General features: G+C 37.0%; 2 protein-coding genes across 2 annotated transcripts; one reads left to right on the top strand and one right to left on the bottom strand.

Moving 5' to 3' along the window:
- The first annotated feature begins 9,758 nt into the window (after nucleotides 1–9,758).
- Nucleotides 9,759–12,386, top strand: LOC145042816 (uncharacterized). The gene is made up of 5 exons (XM_078991298.1): nucleotides 9,759–10,044; nucleotides 10,281–10,333; nucleotides 10,425–10,469; nucleotides 11,981–12,028; nucleotides 12,149–12,386. The coding sequence occupies exons 1-5, from the start codon at nucleotides 9,892–9,894 to the stop codon at nucleotides 12,384–12,386; spliced, it is 537 nt and encodes a 178-aa protein (XP_078847424.1). The 5' UTR covers nucleotides 9,759–9,891.
- A 25-nt stretch (nucleotides 12,387–12,411) lies between these two features.
- LOC145042817 (RING-box protein 1a-like) lies at nucleotides 12,412–13,892 on the bottom strand. The gene is made up of 5 exons (XM_078991299.1): nucleotides 13,675–13,892; nucleotides 13,547–13,597; nucleotides 13,400–13,459; nucleotides 12,740–12,811; nucleotides 12,412–12,631 (listed from the first exon to the last, which is right to left on the bottom strand). The coding sequence occupies exons 1-5, from the start codon at nucleotides 13,820–13,822 to the stop codon at nucleotides 12,594–12,596; spliced, it is 369 nt and encodes a 122-aa protein (XP_078847425.1). The 5' UTR covers nucleotides 13,823–13,892; the 3' UTR covers nucleotides 12,412–12,593.
- Nucleotides 13,893–14,556: the final 664 nt, after the last annotated feature.

The raw sequence follows: 14,556 nt of genomic DNA, 5'->3' as shown, positions 1-14,556 counted from the left end.
CTAATAAACATGCTTTTGAATCCAAGACTTCTAATGGCTAATTAGGTTAAACAACAACATTAAAACAGATCTAGAATCATACCTTTGAGTTCCTTGTTGATCTTCTTGTCTTGGAGCTTCTAGAGTCACAATTGTCACTCCTCTAATGGCTTACAAACACCAATAGCAAGCAAGATGATTTGGGAGAGAGGAGAGGGGATGGAATTCGACCAGAGGTTCCTTGCTTTAGGTTCTGAAAGGTTGTACACGAATTCCACATCCCAAGGGCCTATTTATACCTTTAGACTCCTTAAGGGTTTCACCCTAAACCCTAATTGGATAATCTTCTCTTAAGGCTATCCAAATCCATTCCATAGATATCTCTATGGACGATTTTGAGCTATCCTAAAGCTCTTAGAATCCGTCCAAAGTCTATCCTAATGGATTTATAGTCTAAAGTCTAACTATCAAACAATTGACAGTTTATACCCTCTTATTTAATTAATCTCTTTAAGTCACCAAATTAATACCAATTAATTTATGACTTATATTAATCAAATAGCTAAATATTATTCCTTATAATATTTACTCTCTCTCTTAATAAATCATCCTTCAAGTTGCTATGGTGAAGGCAACCCAAAAGGACCATGCACCACCGAATATAGTTATAGCCTTAGACACTATTCCAACACTCTCGGGTCCATGCACTGCCTCCCACTAACATGATCAATACCTGGGGCCAAACCTACTGGTTGCCATTGCATCGCAGCATACTCAATCCATCTCCTCATACAGATCTATCAACACGTATCGAGTCTTCAGCATGACTGGACTTCCTTACCAGGCCTTCAACCAGTCTGGACCACTCTCAAAACCTTCAGCATGTCTGGACCGCCCTCCAGGGCCTTCAGCCTGTCTGGACCATTCTCCGAGCCTTCGGCCTGACTGGTACGCCCACAAGCCTTCAGTCTCCCCAGACCGCTCAGACTATCATATATTATCCCAAACTATCCTTCCTGGGACTCTCTCTCTCTAACATACTGTTCTAGCCCTCAAGGGGTTCTGAACTCTAACTCCATTCTGATCCTGGAATCCTTTCCATGGCCTAACCCAGGCCTAACATCAAACATCATCTACCCTGAATCCATGGTTTGCTCCCGACCCCCATTAGTCTGCCACTTACTCATACCAGCCCACACTCTTGGCTTACTGAAACACTACTGACTTCCAAACAACTAAGCAACCTCAATTACTTGTCGATCCTCGTGAGAATTTTCCAATTCTACCCACTTATAGCACTGAATACCAACCACGGGTGACCCAACCGGCATCACTTAAGCATTCTTACCCAAAAAATTCTCTTATAATTGATCCGATTCCGAAACGAGCAACCTCCACAAAATCACTTATCCGGCATCGCACATTCGAACTCTAAGGGAGTTCGAATCTTCACTGAACAATTATCAAATCGCAAATGCTATACCCGACAACAAGATCAATCAGCCAAAAATCTGACCACCAATCCCTTGGATGCTAACTGAATCCGACTCCTAACTATAGACCCCTCAATAATATCATAAATTATGTGAACATGACTAGTAGATATAATACTCCATAACAACCATAAGATAACAAGATATCAAAAGGGAAACATACGCGCAGCTGTATCCATCTCTACCCTGACCTCCTCCGCTATAAGCTGAAATGCACGTCCCGAAGCCCTCGGGGGCTCTGCTCCACCCTGACCTCCACCCATAATCCTCAAAGTTGTCGGTGTTAGAGCCTACACCGGTCCTACAGTAAGCTGTGGACAGTTGGCCCTCATGTGACCAACCTGATGACACGGATAGCAAATCCTCATATCCTGTACTCGGGCTGTCTAACGGAAATCCCTCGTGTAATGCCCCTCCCTCCCGCACTTGCGGCATGCACCACTGGACCTACAAACTCCAGTGTGACCCTTCCCGCACTTTCCACAAGTGCGGCTGCTCTGATCTCCAAACCTAGTATCAACGGTATTGGACCGTTTCGGCGCCGGCTGCGACTGTGTCGGGGACTGCCTTTGCTCCCTCAACTGTAACTCAATCTCCAACTCACACCTTCGAGCAACCTCCTATAACTCTAACAAGGTATCACATCTCTGCGTGGACACAAACTGTCTGATGTCCCTCTTGAGCATACTCAAGTATCGGGACATCTGAGCCTGCTCTGAAGCAAACTCAAGGCAAAACATCACCCTCTTAGTAAACATCCTGGTGATCTCCGTCACCGACTCGGAATCCTGTTTCAGCTCCAGAAACTCCTGAGCCAATTTCTCCCTCTCAACTCACGGAACATAGCGAGTACTGAACATCTCTCTGAACTGATCCCAAGAAACCGTAGCTTGCTGCGCATCAGAATACGATCCCGTGGTCAACCTACACCAATCCTTCGCCCCGAGCCTCAAAAGGTTCAGAGCACACCTCACCCTCTAATCAGCAGGGCATGAACACATGAAGAAACATCCCTCCACATCTGACAACCATCGCATAGCAACAATCGGATCCTGAACTCCATCGAAGGTAGGGGGCTTCATATTATCGAAGTCTCGATACTAAAAACCTCTACCGACTCCTCCCCCTATCGCTGCTACAGCCGTTGTAGCTGCTGCGGCAGCTATCTCTGTAAGAGCTTCATAGCACTTATCAAAATACTCAACCATGGCGGTCTTGATCGACCCAAATAGCTTCGGCAACTCAGCTCGGAACATAGCAGCAACCTCATCATGCAGGATCTCATGAATCCTAGCATCCAACTCGTCTATGCTCATCTGACTGATAACCTCGGGTGGTGTTGATCCACCCTGACCGCCCTCTCCTACTCCCGATCCCGACCCAGATGCACTCCCAGCATGCCTCATAACCACCATACTGAAAAACACCGCAAACATCAGAAACCTCCCACTAACTTGGGAACCGACTCTCAACCCAGCCCTAGGGGTTGTGACTTCCTTGATACGCGTATGGGTCCTGTGCTTTCAGTAGTACAGGCCCATACTACCTTCCACACCTACCCATATTTATTTCAAGTATCACCACAACACCCTAGAGAAGAACATGCATAACAAGCACTCAACCCTCACTCTTAGAGGAACACTAGAAATCTCATATAGAAAGAAACCCTAGGCTAGCAGGCATCATAAATCAGGAAACTTTATCATGCAATTCCTGAAGATCCTTAGCCTACTACTAGCATGTTGTTCTATCATATCACATAAACAAATAACTTGCACGGTATTTTGGGGCTACTTACTAGCACCGACTGATCGTACCTCCGTGTCCTCCTTTACTCATTTTTAAAACCATTTTAAATTCTCATTTTGAAAACTCTCCTTGATTTGAGACTGGATTCACACGAATGTTCCTCCAATTCACTCAAACCAAGGCTCTGGTACCAACTTGTAACATCCATAAAAATTCCAACCAATTTAAATTTTTCAAAAACAACCCGATTTCATAAAGTTATTACAAAAAGGTTTTCAATACAATTATTATCAGAGTCTTCCCAAAACCATATCATAAAATAATAAACATGAGGAGTGGTACGATCATGCCTTTGCCTTGCCACGGTCTCCTGACGTACCTGAAACATTTAAACCACAACTGTAAGCCCGAAAGCTTAGTGTGATACCCTTAAAATACCAACCACATATACCATACAAATAACATGTCATATCATAACACAACATAGAACAGCCATGCACTTCGGGTCTACTGTGTGACTGGTCTGCCGCACCGCGCCTTCAGTCCACTTGGTCCACCCTCCGAGTGTAGTCATATCCTTCGAGTCTGCAGTGTGGTTGGTCCGCCCGCATCGGCCTTCAACCCACCTGGTCCACTCTCTGAGTCTATAGTATGACTGGTCCGGCCGCACCGGGCCTTCTAGTCGGCCTGGTCCACTCTCCGAGCCTCGGCACGTCTGGTCCGCCCTCGTGGTGCTTACAGCCTATTAGGACCACTCGCCGAGCCTTCGGGATAACGGTCTGCCCTGGGTATGTTGGCCTACAGTACAAAGCAGGACCCGCCTCAACCCAACCCGAGTCCAATAACCATGTGCACGTAAACATACAACCATATAACAATTCACATCCAAACAAACCGATCGAGCAGATCACATAACATAATGTCATCCTAACCAGGATACCGTCCTAACCAGGTCTCTAACATATACCATCCTAACTACCAGGATGCAAACATAGCAAAGCAATAACATAACAACGATACCCGGATTACAATCTGATAAAGGGTCGGCCTTGGTGCCTTAGACCCTGACGATATAGTGAGGATAACTCACCTCGCAACTGCTGGAACTCTAAACTGAAGAAGCAGATTCTAGAATCACCGACTCACCAAAAATCCCGAACTAACCATATAGCAGAAATAACCATTAGATCAATCACAATATCCTTCCAAGGGTAAATTGACCAATTACCCTTCACTCAATCTCGTCCAAGACTAAGGCCCATAATCAATATGAAAGGCCCAACACTAGGTAAGCTCTCAAGCCCACTAATGGCCCAATTTGCTACATTGGGCCCAATTCCTAATGGGCCTCATCCGAAGCCCGCAATATATTCCTTGGTCCATATAATATGATTTCTGATGGCCCACTAAGGCCTAAATACACAAACATGCCCCAAACCGCAACCCAAAACTCATGATCCATATAGACAGATTACGTGGGGCGTACCTCAACATACACTTAGCGTACCAGCTCCATGACGAGTACGTTGGGCGTACATGCACGTACGCTCAGCTTAGTGCTCTGTTAAGGTATTTCCTCATTAAGTGCTTACTACTCCACTCCAAGGGCTACAAACTCAGATCCAAGTCTTATTTCACGACTTAAACCATAAAGTCACTGACTTGGTGACTTAATATGGTTCAAACCAACTCAAACTTCCAAAATGATCTTATACATCCAGGAAGAGGACTAGATCTCATGCATGGGCTTAATAGAACCCTAAAGGTTGGAACTTTACTGCTTATGGGACTCATATGACTCTAAGGGAGGCAACCCTGGTCTTAGAAACGAGCTTAACCCGCTAAGACCCAAACTTGGGACCAAAAAGGTCCATAAACTTGTACTAGAGGAGATCTAAGAGATTAATCATCAAGCTCAAGACTTTTTACCTTGCAGAGGTCCGAAATGAAGCACTTATCCCAGATCTACAAGCTCTAGCTTCAAAGGTTCCTCCTTACCAACCTTCTTCCCTTTGCTTCCAAGCTTTAATCCACCAAAATGGGTTCTCCAAGTTCAAACACACCCAATAATGTAGGTGGGACAACTCTCTAGGGTTTTTGAGGATAAGAGAGTGTTTATCGAGGCTAGGGTGATAACCATTATGTTCCTTTTATAATGGATGTCCCAAAAATTAGGGTTAAATGACTCTGGATGTACTCCTCGTACGTTGGGCATACGCCTTGAACACCCGCGACCAACTTGCCCCATTACGCTAGGCGTGACCTAGCTTACGTTGGGCGTACCCATGCGTGTCCCAACATGCATGCATGGTCTTTTTCATAACTTTGGGCCATAAATGTCAATATCTTTAAAGCATCATAACTCCTTCATTCTAGATCCGATTCTGTTGAACTTTATATCCACAGAAAGGTGGCGAGAAGATCCTCGCTTTTAGCAGCACACCCCGATCCGAAACCTTCCCGAATAATAACCGATCGCTCATGAAAGACCAAAACGCCCTTACTCTTGATCTCCGGAACCCATCAATAGATATTTTAAGAACGGGGTGTTACACTAGGACATGGTTTAATAACTTAAACCTTAAGATAAACACAAAAATAGAGGCAAATAATATTTTCTAGTCAAGTCTGGATAATACCAGTCAGGCCTTGAAGATATAGAACAGCAAAGTAAACAAGATAGTAAGTAATAATATTAGAAGTATGAACAGGAATAAGAAAAAAATCGAATGATTGGTTGAATAATTTTTTGATTGATGATTCAAATCGTGTGTAAAAGGTAAGGAATTACATGGGGGTGATGGTCAGATTTATACTTACATAGAACCAATCACAAAAGGAGACATTTATACTAAAAGTAAATTGTAGATCAACCACCTGACATATCGTTATGTTTGACCATGTATCCTACAGGCGTTACATCAAATAAGAAAAAATACAAACTGACAAAACTATACTAATCTCGAATCATTCAGTCTTATTCAATATCAGAGTCTCTGTCATCTCAGAAGGTAGTTGTGACATCCTTATTTTTATTGCTCGAAAAAACCTTTTCTTTATGTTTATTCTAAAACAAATTATTCTTTATATTTTGGAAATTTTCCCATAAAAGTATTTCCCAAGAAATGATTTTCGTTAATTATAACAAAAAAAAACTTGGGATGTCATAACTGATACTAGAAACATAAGCATAAACATATTCATTACAGGCCTTACAATATCTTATTATACTAATAGCCTATATCTCCTCGGATCTCTCACCATATCATTATCCATGTACCTTTATATTGATACCTATGATACAAAGAAACCGAGTGTGTCAGGTTAGGAAACCTGGTGAGCACATAGGGTTTTCAACCTGCAATATTATAATCTTTAATTATATATTTTTCAGCAATCAAATTACCCAAATACACATTCCGATTATCCTCACTTCCTAATCCTAAAACAATTATCTTGAGGGATCTCTCTCAAAGGATCTTTATATACAGTGGATGTTGTCGATACTTTCTTAGATAACTAGGCACAGTAGTATTATAGTACTTTAGGTGAGCATAGCAGTACAATAATATTTTGGTCATAACATTGCAGTTCATAACTTATTACTTCGCACAACCTTTTACTAACTAATACTTTTCTAAATGACTAGGTACGATCGTACAATAGTATTTGAGGTGAGCATAACATTACGATAATAATTTAAGTAAGAAAAGAGCACAATGGTACTTCAAGTAAACACAACAATACAATAGTATTATAGGTTACCACAATACGATGGTACTTTGGGTAAACACAACGGTATGATAGTACTTTGGGTAAACATATAAGTATGTTAGTACTTTGGGTAAGTGTAACAATAAGTTAGTACTTTGGGTAAACACAACTTATTATTTGGCACAACCCTTCACTAACCTATCACAATCTCTAATTTATTATTTCACAACCCTTCACTAACCCATCACAACCTCTTATTTATTACTTTACAAAGCCCTTCACTAACCTATGGCTTCTAGAAGCACGCATTGTGCCTATCTGCGCATGACACCTTTCGACAATCTTCAAAAAAATCATATATTTCTCATATGAGCTCCGTTTTTTATGTTCTTTATATCCACACATAGCTATCAATAAGTACTACAACCTTCACTTAGACTCTGTCAGCCAATTCTCACTTTATTTTTAATGTTAAATTTTTAGCAGGCTTAGACTGTTAAAGTTCGTATAAAAACTGTAACTCTTCCATACGACATCCGTTTCCGGCTGTCTTTATATCGACAGACTCCTATTCATGATATCTTCTATTCTCGTTTAGATTATTTTGCCTAACAATCAACTGATATAAATTTCGGTTTCTATGTCGCATACTACTATGTTGAAACTTTGAAAATCATAACTTCCTTATATGAAGTCAGATTTGGACATTCTCTATAAGTATGTTCTTGCTTTTACGATTACTGTGACTTTCATTTAGACTACTTGGGCTAATAGCCAATCTATCTCTGACTCACTATTCACGACGCGCATGGCTATATCGGTTTAATCATAAAGATTCTAAGAAAGATAACTTCTTCATACAAAGTCGGATTTATATACTCTTTATATCTTTTTCCTAGTCATTACGACTACATCTTTAGCTAAGATTTATTTATTATATCTTCAATGTCCAGCCCGAATTTGCGGGCGTTACAATAACAACTTTAAATCTTCAATCATCTCAAATCTTGGTTGTCTCGGATTGTCTAAGGATCACTTAAGTTGAACTAACAATTCTCTACTTAAACATGCAATCTCACTTGACTAATGCATTGGAGAGCAATATCAAGGGTGGCCCCAGGATAGCTCTTGATGTTCTTGTTTATGTTAACAGGTTGCATGTAGGAAACCACCACCAACATGGTAAGTATAGGATCATAAAATGAGCGTAGCATCAAAGATCATACAATAACAAATTTTGATTTCATACCAAGATTTTAACAAATCCTGATTTCATACATCATACAATCTGATTTTATGCATCATACAAAGAAATTAAAGCCTTTTCCAAATTTTTATACATAAAACATACCAATAGAAGTAAGAACATAAAAGGTAATTATGATTTCATCCATCAAACAAACATATAGAAGCGGCAACATCAGTTTCCTAAATGATTTTAGAAAAAAAAAAACAAAGACGAAGCAAAATACATGTGGAGGTCGACGGCTATGCTTCAGAAGGCGGTTTCGAACTGGCTAGAGGGGAGAACTGCTTCAAGGTTATGTGTATATAAAGGAAAGGAGGAAGAGTCGATCGTTAAAGAGATTATAGATATGTTTTTTTTCGAGCACATAGTTCTTTATTGTAGGTCGGTCACATTTCAACAATGGATCGAGTAAGCAGATAGATCATGGATTGTTGACAAGATAAACGATTTCGAACTTATCAAACAAATTGATCAGACCGAGTTAGCTAAAATTAATGACCTAGCCAGTCAACTTAATGTCGAACAGAGTTGGGGTTGGTGATGATATTTTAACCTTCTATGTTGAATAAAACAAATCAAAATAATGTTTTTGTGTATCTTGGTGGAATGAAAATGAACTTGTTTTAAAATAGCAACTACTTTTACATTATTTATATCAAGACCAATATGATAATTTTAATGTTTTATTATAATATCCAATTTTTACCAAACTATAAGAGTAGTGGATATTGGTATGTTAAGAGGGGTTGAGAGTCCTATGTAGTGTACCATAACATCATTAAGAGTAAATCAACACTTCGCAAACTTCATGTTATGTTAAGACATGTTGGTGGAACATATTGAAATGGGAAAAGCCATTGGTTTCTCTCTCTCTCTCTCTGTGTGTGTGTGTATATGTGTGTGTGTTAATATCATATTATAACATGTGAATACCACCTTCACTTCAAGTTAACGTTGTAAAAAGTTCGTCACAAAATGTCGTATTAAGTTATATGTATATAAAAATAAATAATAGCATTATATATATATATAATAAAATTGTCGCCTTATGTCACGCCTTATTAACGATAGGGTCGTCACAGCTCGAAAAAACTTAAAAGTTTGATATTGCCACTAAATCACACCTATCTTAAATCACACCTATCGCTATTTGAAACTACTTATTTTATAACATAACAATATTGTATAGACATGTTAAAGAAAAAGTTTGAATGTTACCAAAGAGTCAGTGGCCTAACGGTATCGAGTGACCATCTCATATGAGAGGTTATGGGTTCAAGTCTCGATGAAGTCATAAATAATTATTTAAGACTAGATTAGTTAATTTACCTTTTAAATTTTTTTTTGAATGTTACTAACACCAGTCTCTTGTTACAAAAACCATCTAACCAAATATATTTCATTTCAAACCCTAATCATTAAACTAGTCCTACTTATGGGTACAATGATTAATGCAAGAAGTACAATATGATTACTACATAGACAAACAAGACAAGAAGGACGCACGTGACAATGGAGAACTGCGCAGACAGCATCAACCACATGGCCTCTTAAAGCGAAAAAAAAAAAAAAAAAAAAGGTTCTTACAAAACCCCCACTACTTTCTCTTACGTCTCATCGGTTAATGGCGATTGTGCCCACCATCTCTGACACAGATTCACTCTCCTTTAACCACACGACCATTAACCAATTCAACTATCAATTCTCATGGCGATTAATGGTGGGACTTCAAATGATTCGTCTTCTTCCTCCATATCCCCTCTTTCATCTCCTTCTTCCGTCGTCTATGTCGATTTATATGGAAAACGCCGCCAGATAGCCAAAGTTCAGGTGCTCGATCGAGAAATTAGCTTGCTACAGGTTATATAAATCCAACATTACTCTTTTCAATACGATTCTCTGTTTAAAACCTCAACTTGTGCATGTTATTGGATTATCTGGATTCGATTTTAGCATAAATTGCTTGAAATGTCAATGGAATTGGTTGACAATAACAATTACGAATTGGTTGAAAATGTGATTCCGGATTCAACATTTACCCCTAATTTCCTAGGGTTGAATAATTTTGCTGATTGTAATTATATGATTGTAAACAGGAGGAGATAAAATCACTTGCAGAGCTCGAACTTGCATCAAGATGCTGCAAAGAGTACGCCTATCTTCATATTCTCCAAGTATATAACTTGTTCTTTTATTTATTTATATTTTTGCTTATGTTGATCGATGAATGTTGCATACAGGCTTGACGAATTTGTAGAAGCTACTCCAGATCCGCTCATAGCAATGTAAGATTTTTTGGCTATAAGTTTATGGGATAATCAATGTTTTCAAATGTGAAAATCTATTATTTTATGAGATATATTTTCTAATTATTCTTACAAAAACATGTATTTTTCTTGTAAATGAAAAATGAGAGACAAATTTCATCAAAAACTATTATAATTTTGTTTTCTTTTGTTTAAACACCGAAAAGAACATTTTCTGATTAAAATCATGAAAAAATTAGATAGTTAAGTCGAGCAATTTCGAAACTCTAAAATTTGACCGAGGTTCTTGACTTAGTCAAGAATAAATTTTGAAAACACTAAATAGGTAAATAGCTAGAGTAAGTAGAGTTTAAATCCATAGAGAATTTATAGATAACAACAAATTTTTGATTGATTATGATAAAGTTTTATGAGTAGCTAAATAATTATGATTTATAAACGCTCTCAATAATCCTATTTGTTGGCTTATTTCAAGTTATTATATTTCTTTGTGACAAAGAAACCATTCAATTGAAGCCTCATCATAATAAATACTTTTTATTTTACTAAATTAATCGGGTTTTACGTATAGAGACTTAAAAAGAGCAAAGAAAATATTGTAAAGTGTAAAATTAATTTAAATCTTTACTTTCTATCATATCAATTAATTTTTACTTTACATTACTTTATTATTATTTATTAAAAAATAATTAATATCTTTTGTTTTATTGTTTATTTCACAAAAAATATATATCATAATGGATTTATATTTTATTTATATTTTGTTATTATTTATAACTAGTTGGTCATATTATATTTTTTAAGAACTAAATATGAAATCTCTCGTATTAATATATTCGAGAAAATGTTGGTTGATAAAAGTTGTGCTCTAAGACGTCGGTTAGAATAACATCAACTTTTTTTATAAAATAAAGTATTTAGGTTCATATTTTACGAGTTAAACATGAAACATGATTATTGACTCCCATTTATTTTAGAAAAATAAATGAGAATCAATAATCTATCTAAAAATTCTTTATTAACTTTTCATTAAAAACCAATAATATTATTATTACTTTTATTATCGTTTTTTTTCTTTTTGCTTTTTGGGTTTTTCTGTTATGGTTTTCCGAATTATTTTTCATTTAAAATAAAAACAAAAATGAAGCGTAAGTTTAAAAATCAGTTTGGACTAATTTTTTGCCATTTTGTTTTTTTATATCTTCTAACGTATGTGAAAATATATATTAATACATTGATCTCAATTTATAAGCTAGTTTTACTTTACATTGTTTTCGATTTATAAGCTAGTTTTTAGAAAAATAAGCTATTTCAAGTAATTTATTAAAAAATAACGTATAAGCTATTTTACAAGCAATCTAACTTTAATTCAAAAAGGGTTTTTATTTTTTCAGAATTTCAACTGTAATCATTTGTTTTCAGTTTTGTACCTTCATCCACGTCATTAAGCACTATAGTTAATAGCTTCAAAAGTAAATGTAAATAGATAGAGAGAAAAAGCTGATACATGGTAATTGTTGATATTGTAGCACAAAGCATACTCATGGTAGATCAAGAAACTTGTGGAGGAATCTTGGGTAAGCAAATAACATATATGCATATGCAACATCTTTCAAAAACTTAACCAATTTCATTATATATGAACTAATCCCCTACTAATCATAATCTCTTTTTCTTGGAAAACTTAAATAAATCAGGAAAAAGTTCGGTTCCATGTTATTGTGTTGTTGCTATTGTGGTTGTTGCAAAACAAAAAGCAACCGTAGATGCTGCCCGTCAGCAAACTGTTGTTGCTGCTTTGGCAGCACCCAACAGAAGAAGCCACGTATCTCGGGACACTGTAAGTGTCCCGAGATAACCTGTAGTTGCAATCCATCATGCCCCAAATGTTCATTTTGTCGTTGTTGTTGTAACCCGTGTTCATGCTTTTATTGATATAATTATATGTACGATATGGATATTTTTCTAGTTGATTTTAGATTATTCTTTGCATAAGAAACTTTAAAACATGCTACGAATTACACAATCTCATGATATTCCTTCATTACGACATTAACAAAAGTACGAGTATTTCCATTTCCATTAACAAACGTCTCTGCCCCTGCCCGCTACCTGCTGCCCGCCTGCCCAGTACGATTATATCTAGTGACCGTATTTCTGGAACTCCCACTCGCTATTATCTATAGAAATAAAAGTTGAAACAATTTTAATTAAATAAATGGTGTGTGGGTGTAAATTGTTATTATTAAATAAAAGTTGAATATAGAAGTAGGATGATGGTTGGGTACCAAGAGGGCAAACTTGGCGTGTTTTTAGCCAGCGGCTAATGCAGTGGAAATGGAAAGCATGGTTACATACACCTGTCAAAATATGAAGAAGCATTGTAAGCATGATTATGGATGTTAACATATTTCTTAAGAGAATTTTACAAAAGTAGCGAAAATAAGCCTATTTCATAGTCCATAGAAGGGAAATTGGCTCAAATTTGTAATTTTTATACAACACATTATTGGGCTGGATATGGGCCGAAAAGAAGCCTATTTCATAGTCCATATTGGGGAATTAGCTAATTTCACAGGTGGCTTAAATCAACTCTATGGCTAAAATTGGCTAACTCGTTAAGATTTTTTGCTTTCTGAAATAATTAATGATCATCTATAGCAAAATTCACAGCAAATTATCCAAAGCACTCATTCCCCTTTCATAAGTTCTTGCGATTCTTCCACTTAAGAAAACTGATTCATCCACATAAGGTAAACACCATTATAGCTATCATATAACTCAGTGAAACATATTTTATGTGGATGAATTAGTGGAAGAATCACAAACCTTTCACAAAATTTGGGGAAAAAGTATCCTCAACGAAATTCACAAACACATAATTCAATACTTAAAAAGGATATGGGAATACTATTGGAAAAAATTAGGGTTCAAGCACGGAAGCTTACCCCAAGCCACAGTACACTCCTCGCTGGTAGCGCTGGCCTGATTAGCTTGGCACTCGATACCTGATCAAAATTCAAAACAACACAGAAGTAATAAGACTATATCGATCGAAGAAGTGGAATTAATTTTTTTTAGTAAACTACACTCACATAGATCCATGATGTGGTTTCTACAGATCGCGCAGTTGTCAACCACGATATCTGCATAGGAAGAGCATCAAATCGTCATTGAAATCACAACAGACGAAAAATCAGAATTGGGAATTTGCAAAACTAACCCCAAGCCCAAAGTGCGACGGCGTTCCACTTCTTGATTTCAAAACGCTTGGGTTTCTTCGAAGAAGAAGAGGCCACGGCTGAAGATGAAGAAGGTCCTGGAAGACTAGATGCGTCACTGGCCGGAACCATCGTCACGTCGGAATCCATTGACGTTTACAGTCGCCGGGAAATTTGGCTAGGTCAAGAGTCTAAAAGAAACAAATTAATTTGGTGGATTGATTATAGTGATTTAAAGTTTAAACCCTCGGGCCTTGGTTCAATCATTTACTATTCTGGTCCCTGAACTATTTCTAACTTTTCAGTTTTTGTCTACGAGAAATTATATTTAATTCTTTCGCCCTGACATGATCGATGTTACAATTCATAAATGAGAATTTGACATCTAGAAATATAAATAAAATAAAATAAAAAAAAAAAAAAATTCACCCTTTATTATTTATTCTCAAGTATATTGACTATTTTTTTAAATAGAAAATCTAAACTATAATTATCTTCATAAATGGATAACGTTGTTTAAAATGAAATAATTATCTAAAAATGGCATAAAAACAATTCACTATTAAAAAATTGTGACATGATATTACGGTAACAACTCACAAATGAGAATTTCACAATTAGGAATTAGAAAAAATATAATATTTTATTTCAATATATATAGATAGATAGATGGTAATCGGGCAACAAGTCACGTCGTTAGTCAGTGCCGGACGTAGAAAGTTTGAGTAGTGGAAACAAAAAAAAAATCTAAGAAATCTAAAATAGTAGTGACATTTATATTTCATGATGTTGCACTTAATAGAAAAAAAAAATTATAATAATGGCTAGAATCAGAGTGGTGGCCCGGGACACCCTAAGTCTGTCACTGCCGCTACTCATTTTTG

The sequence above is a fragment of the Lactuca saligna genome, chromosome 4 (genome assembly GCF_052625555.1).
Source record: "Lactuca saligna cultivar CGN05327 chromosome 4, ASM5262555v1, whole genome shotgun sequence".
In the NCBI taxonomy this organism is placed as follows: domain Eukaryota; kingdom Viridiplantae; phylum Streptophyta; class Magnoliopsida; order Asterales; family Asteraceae; genus Lactuca; species Lactuca saligna.
This window is presented reverse-complemented; position numbering and strand designations above follow the sequence as displayed.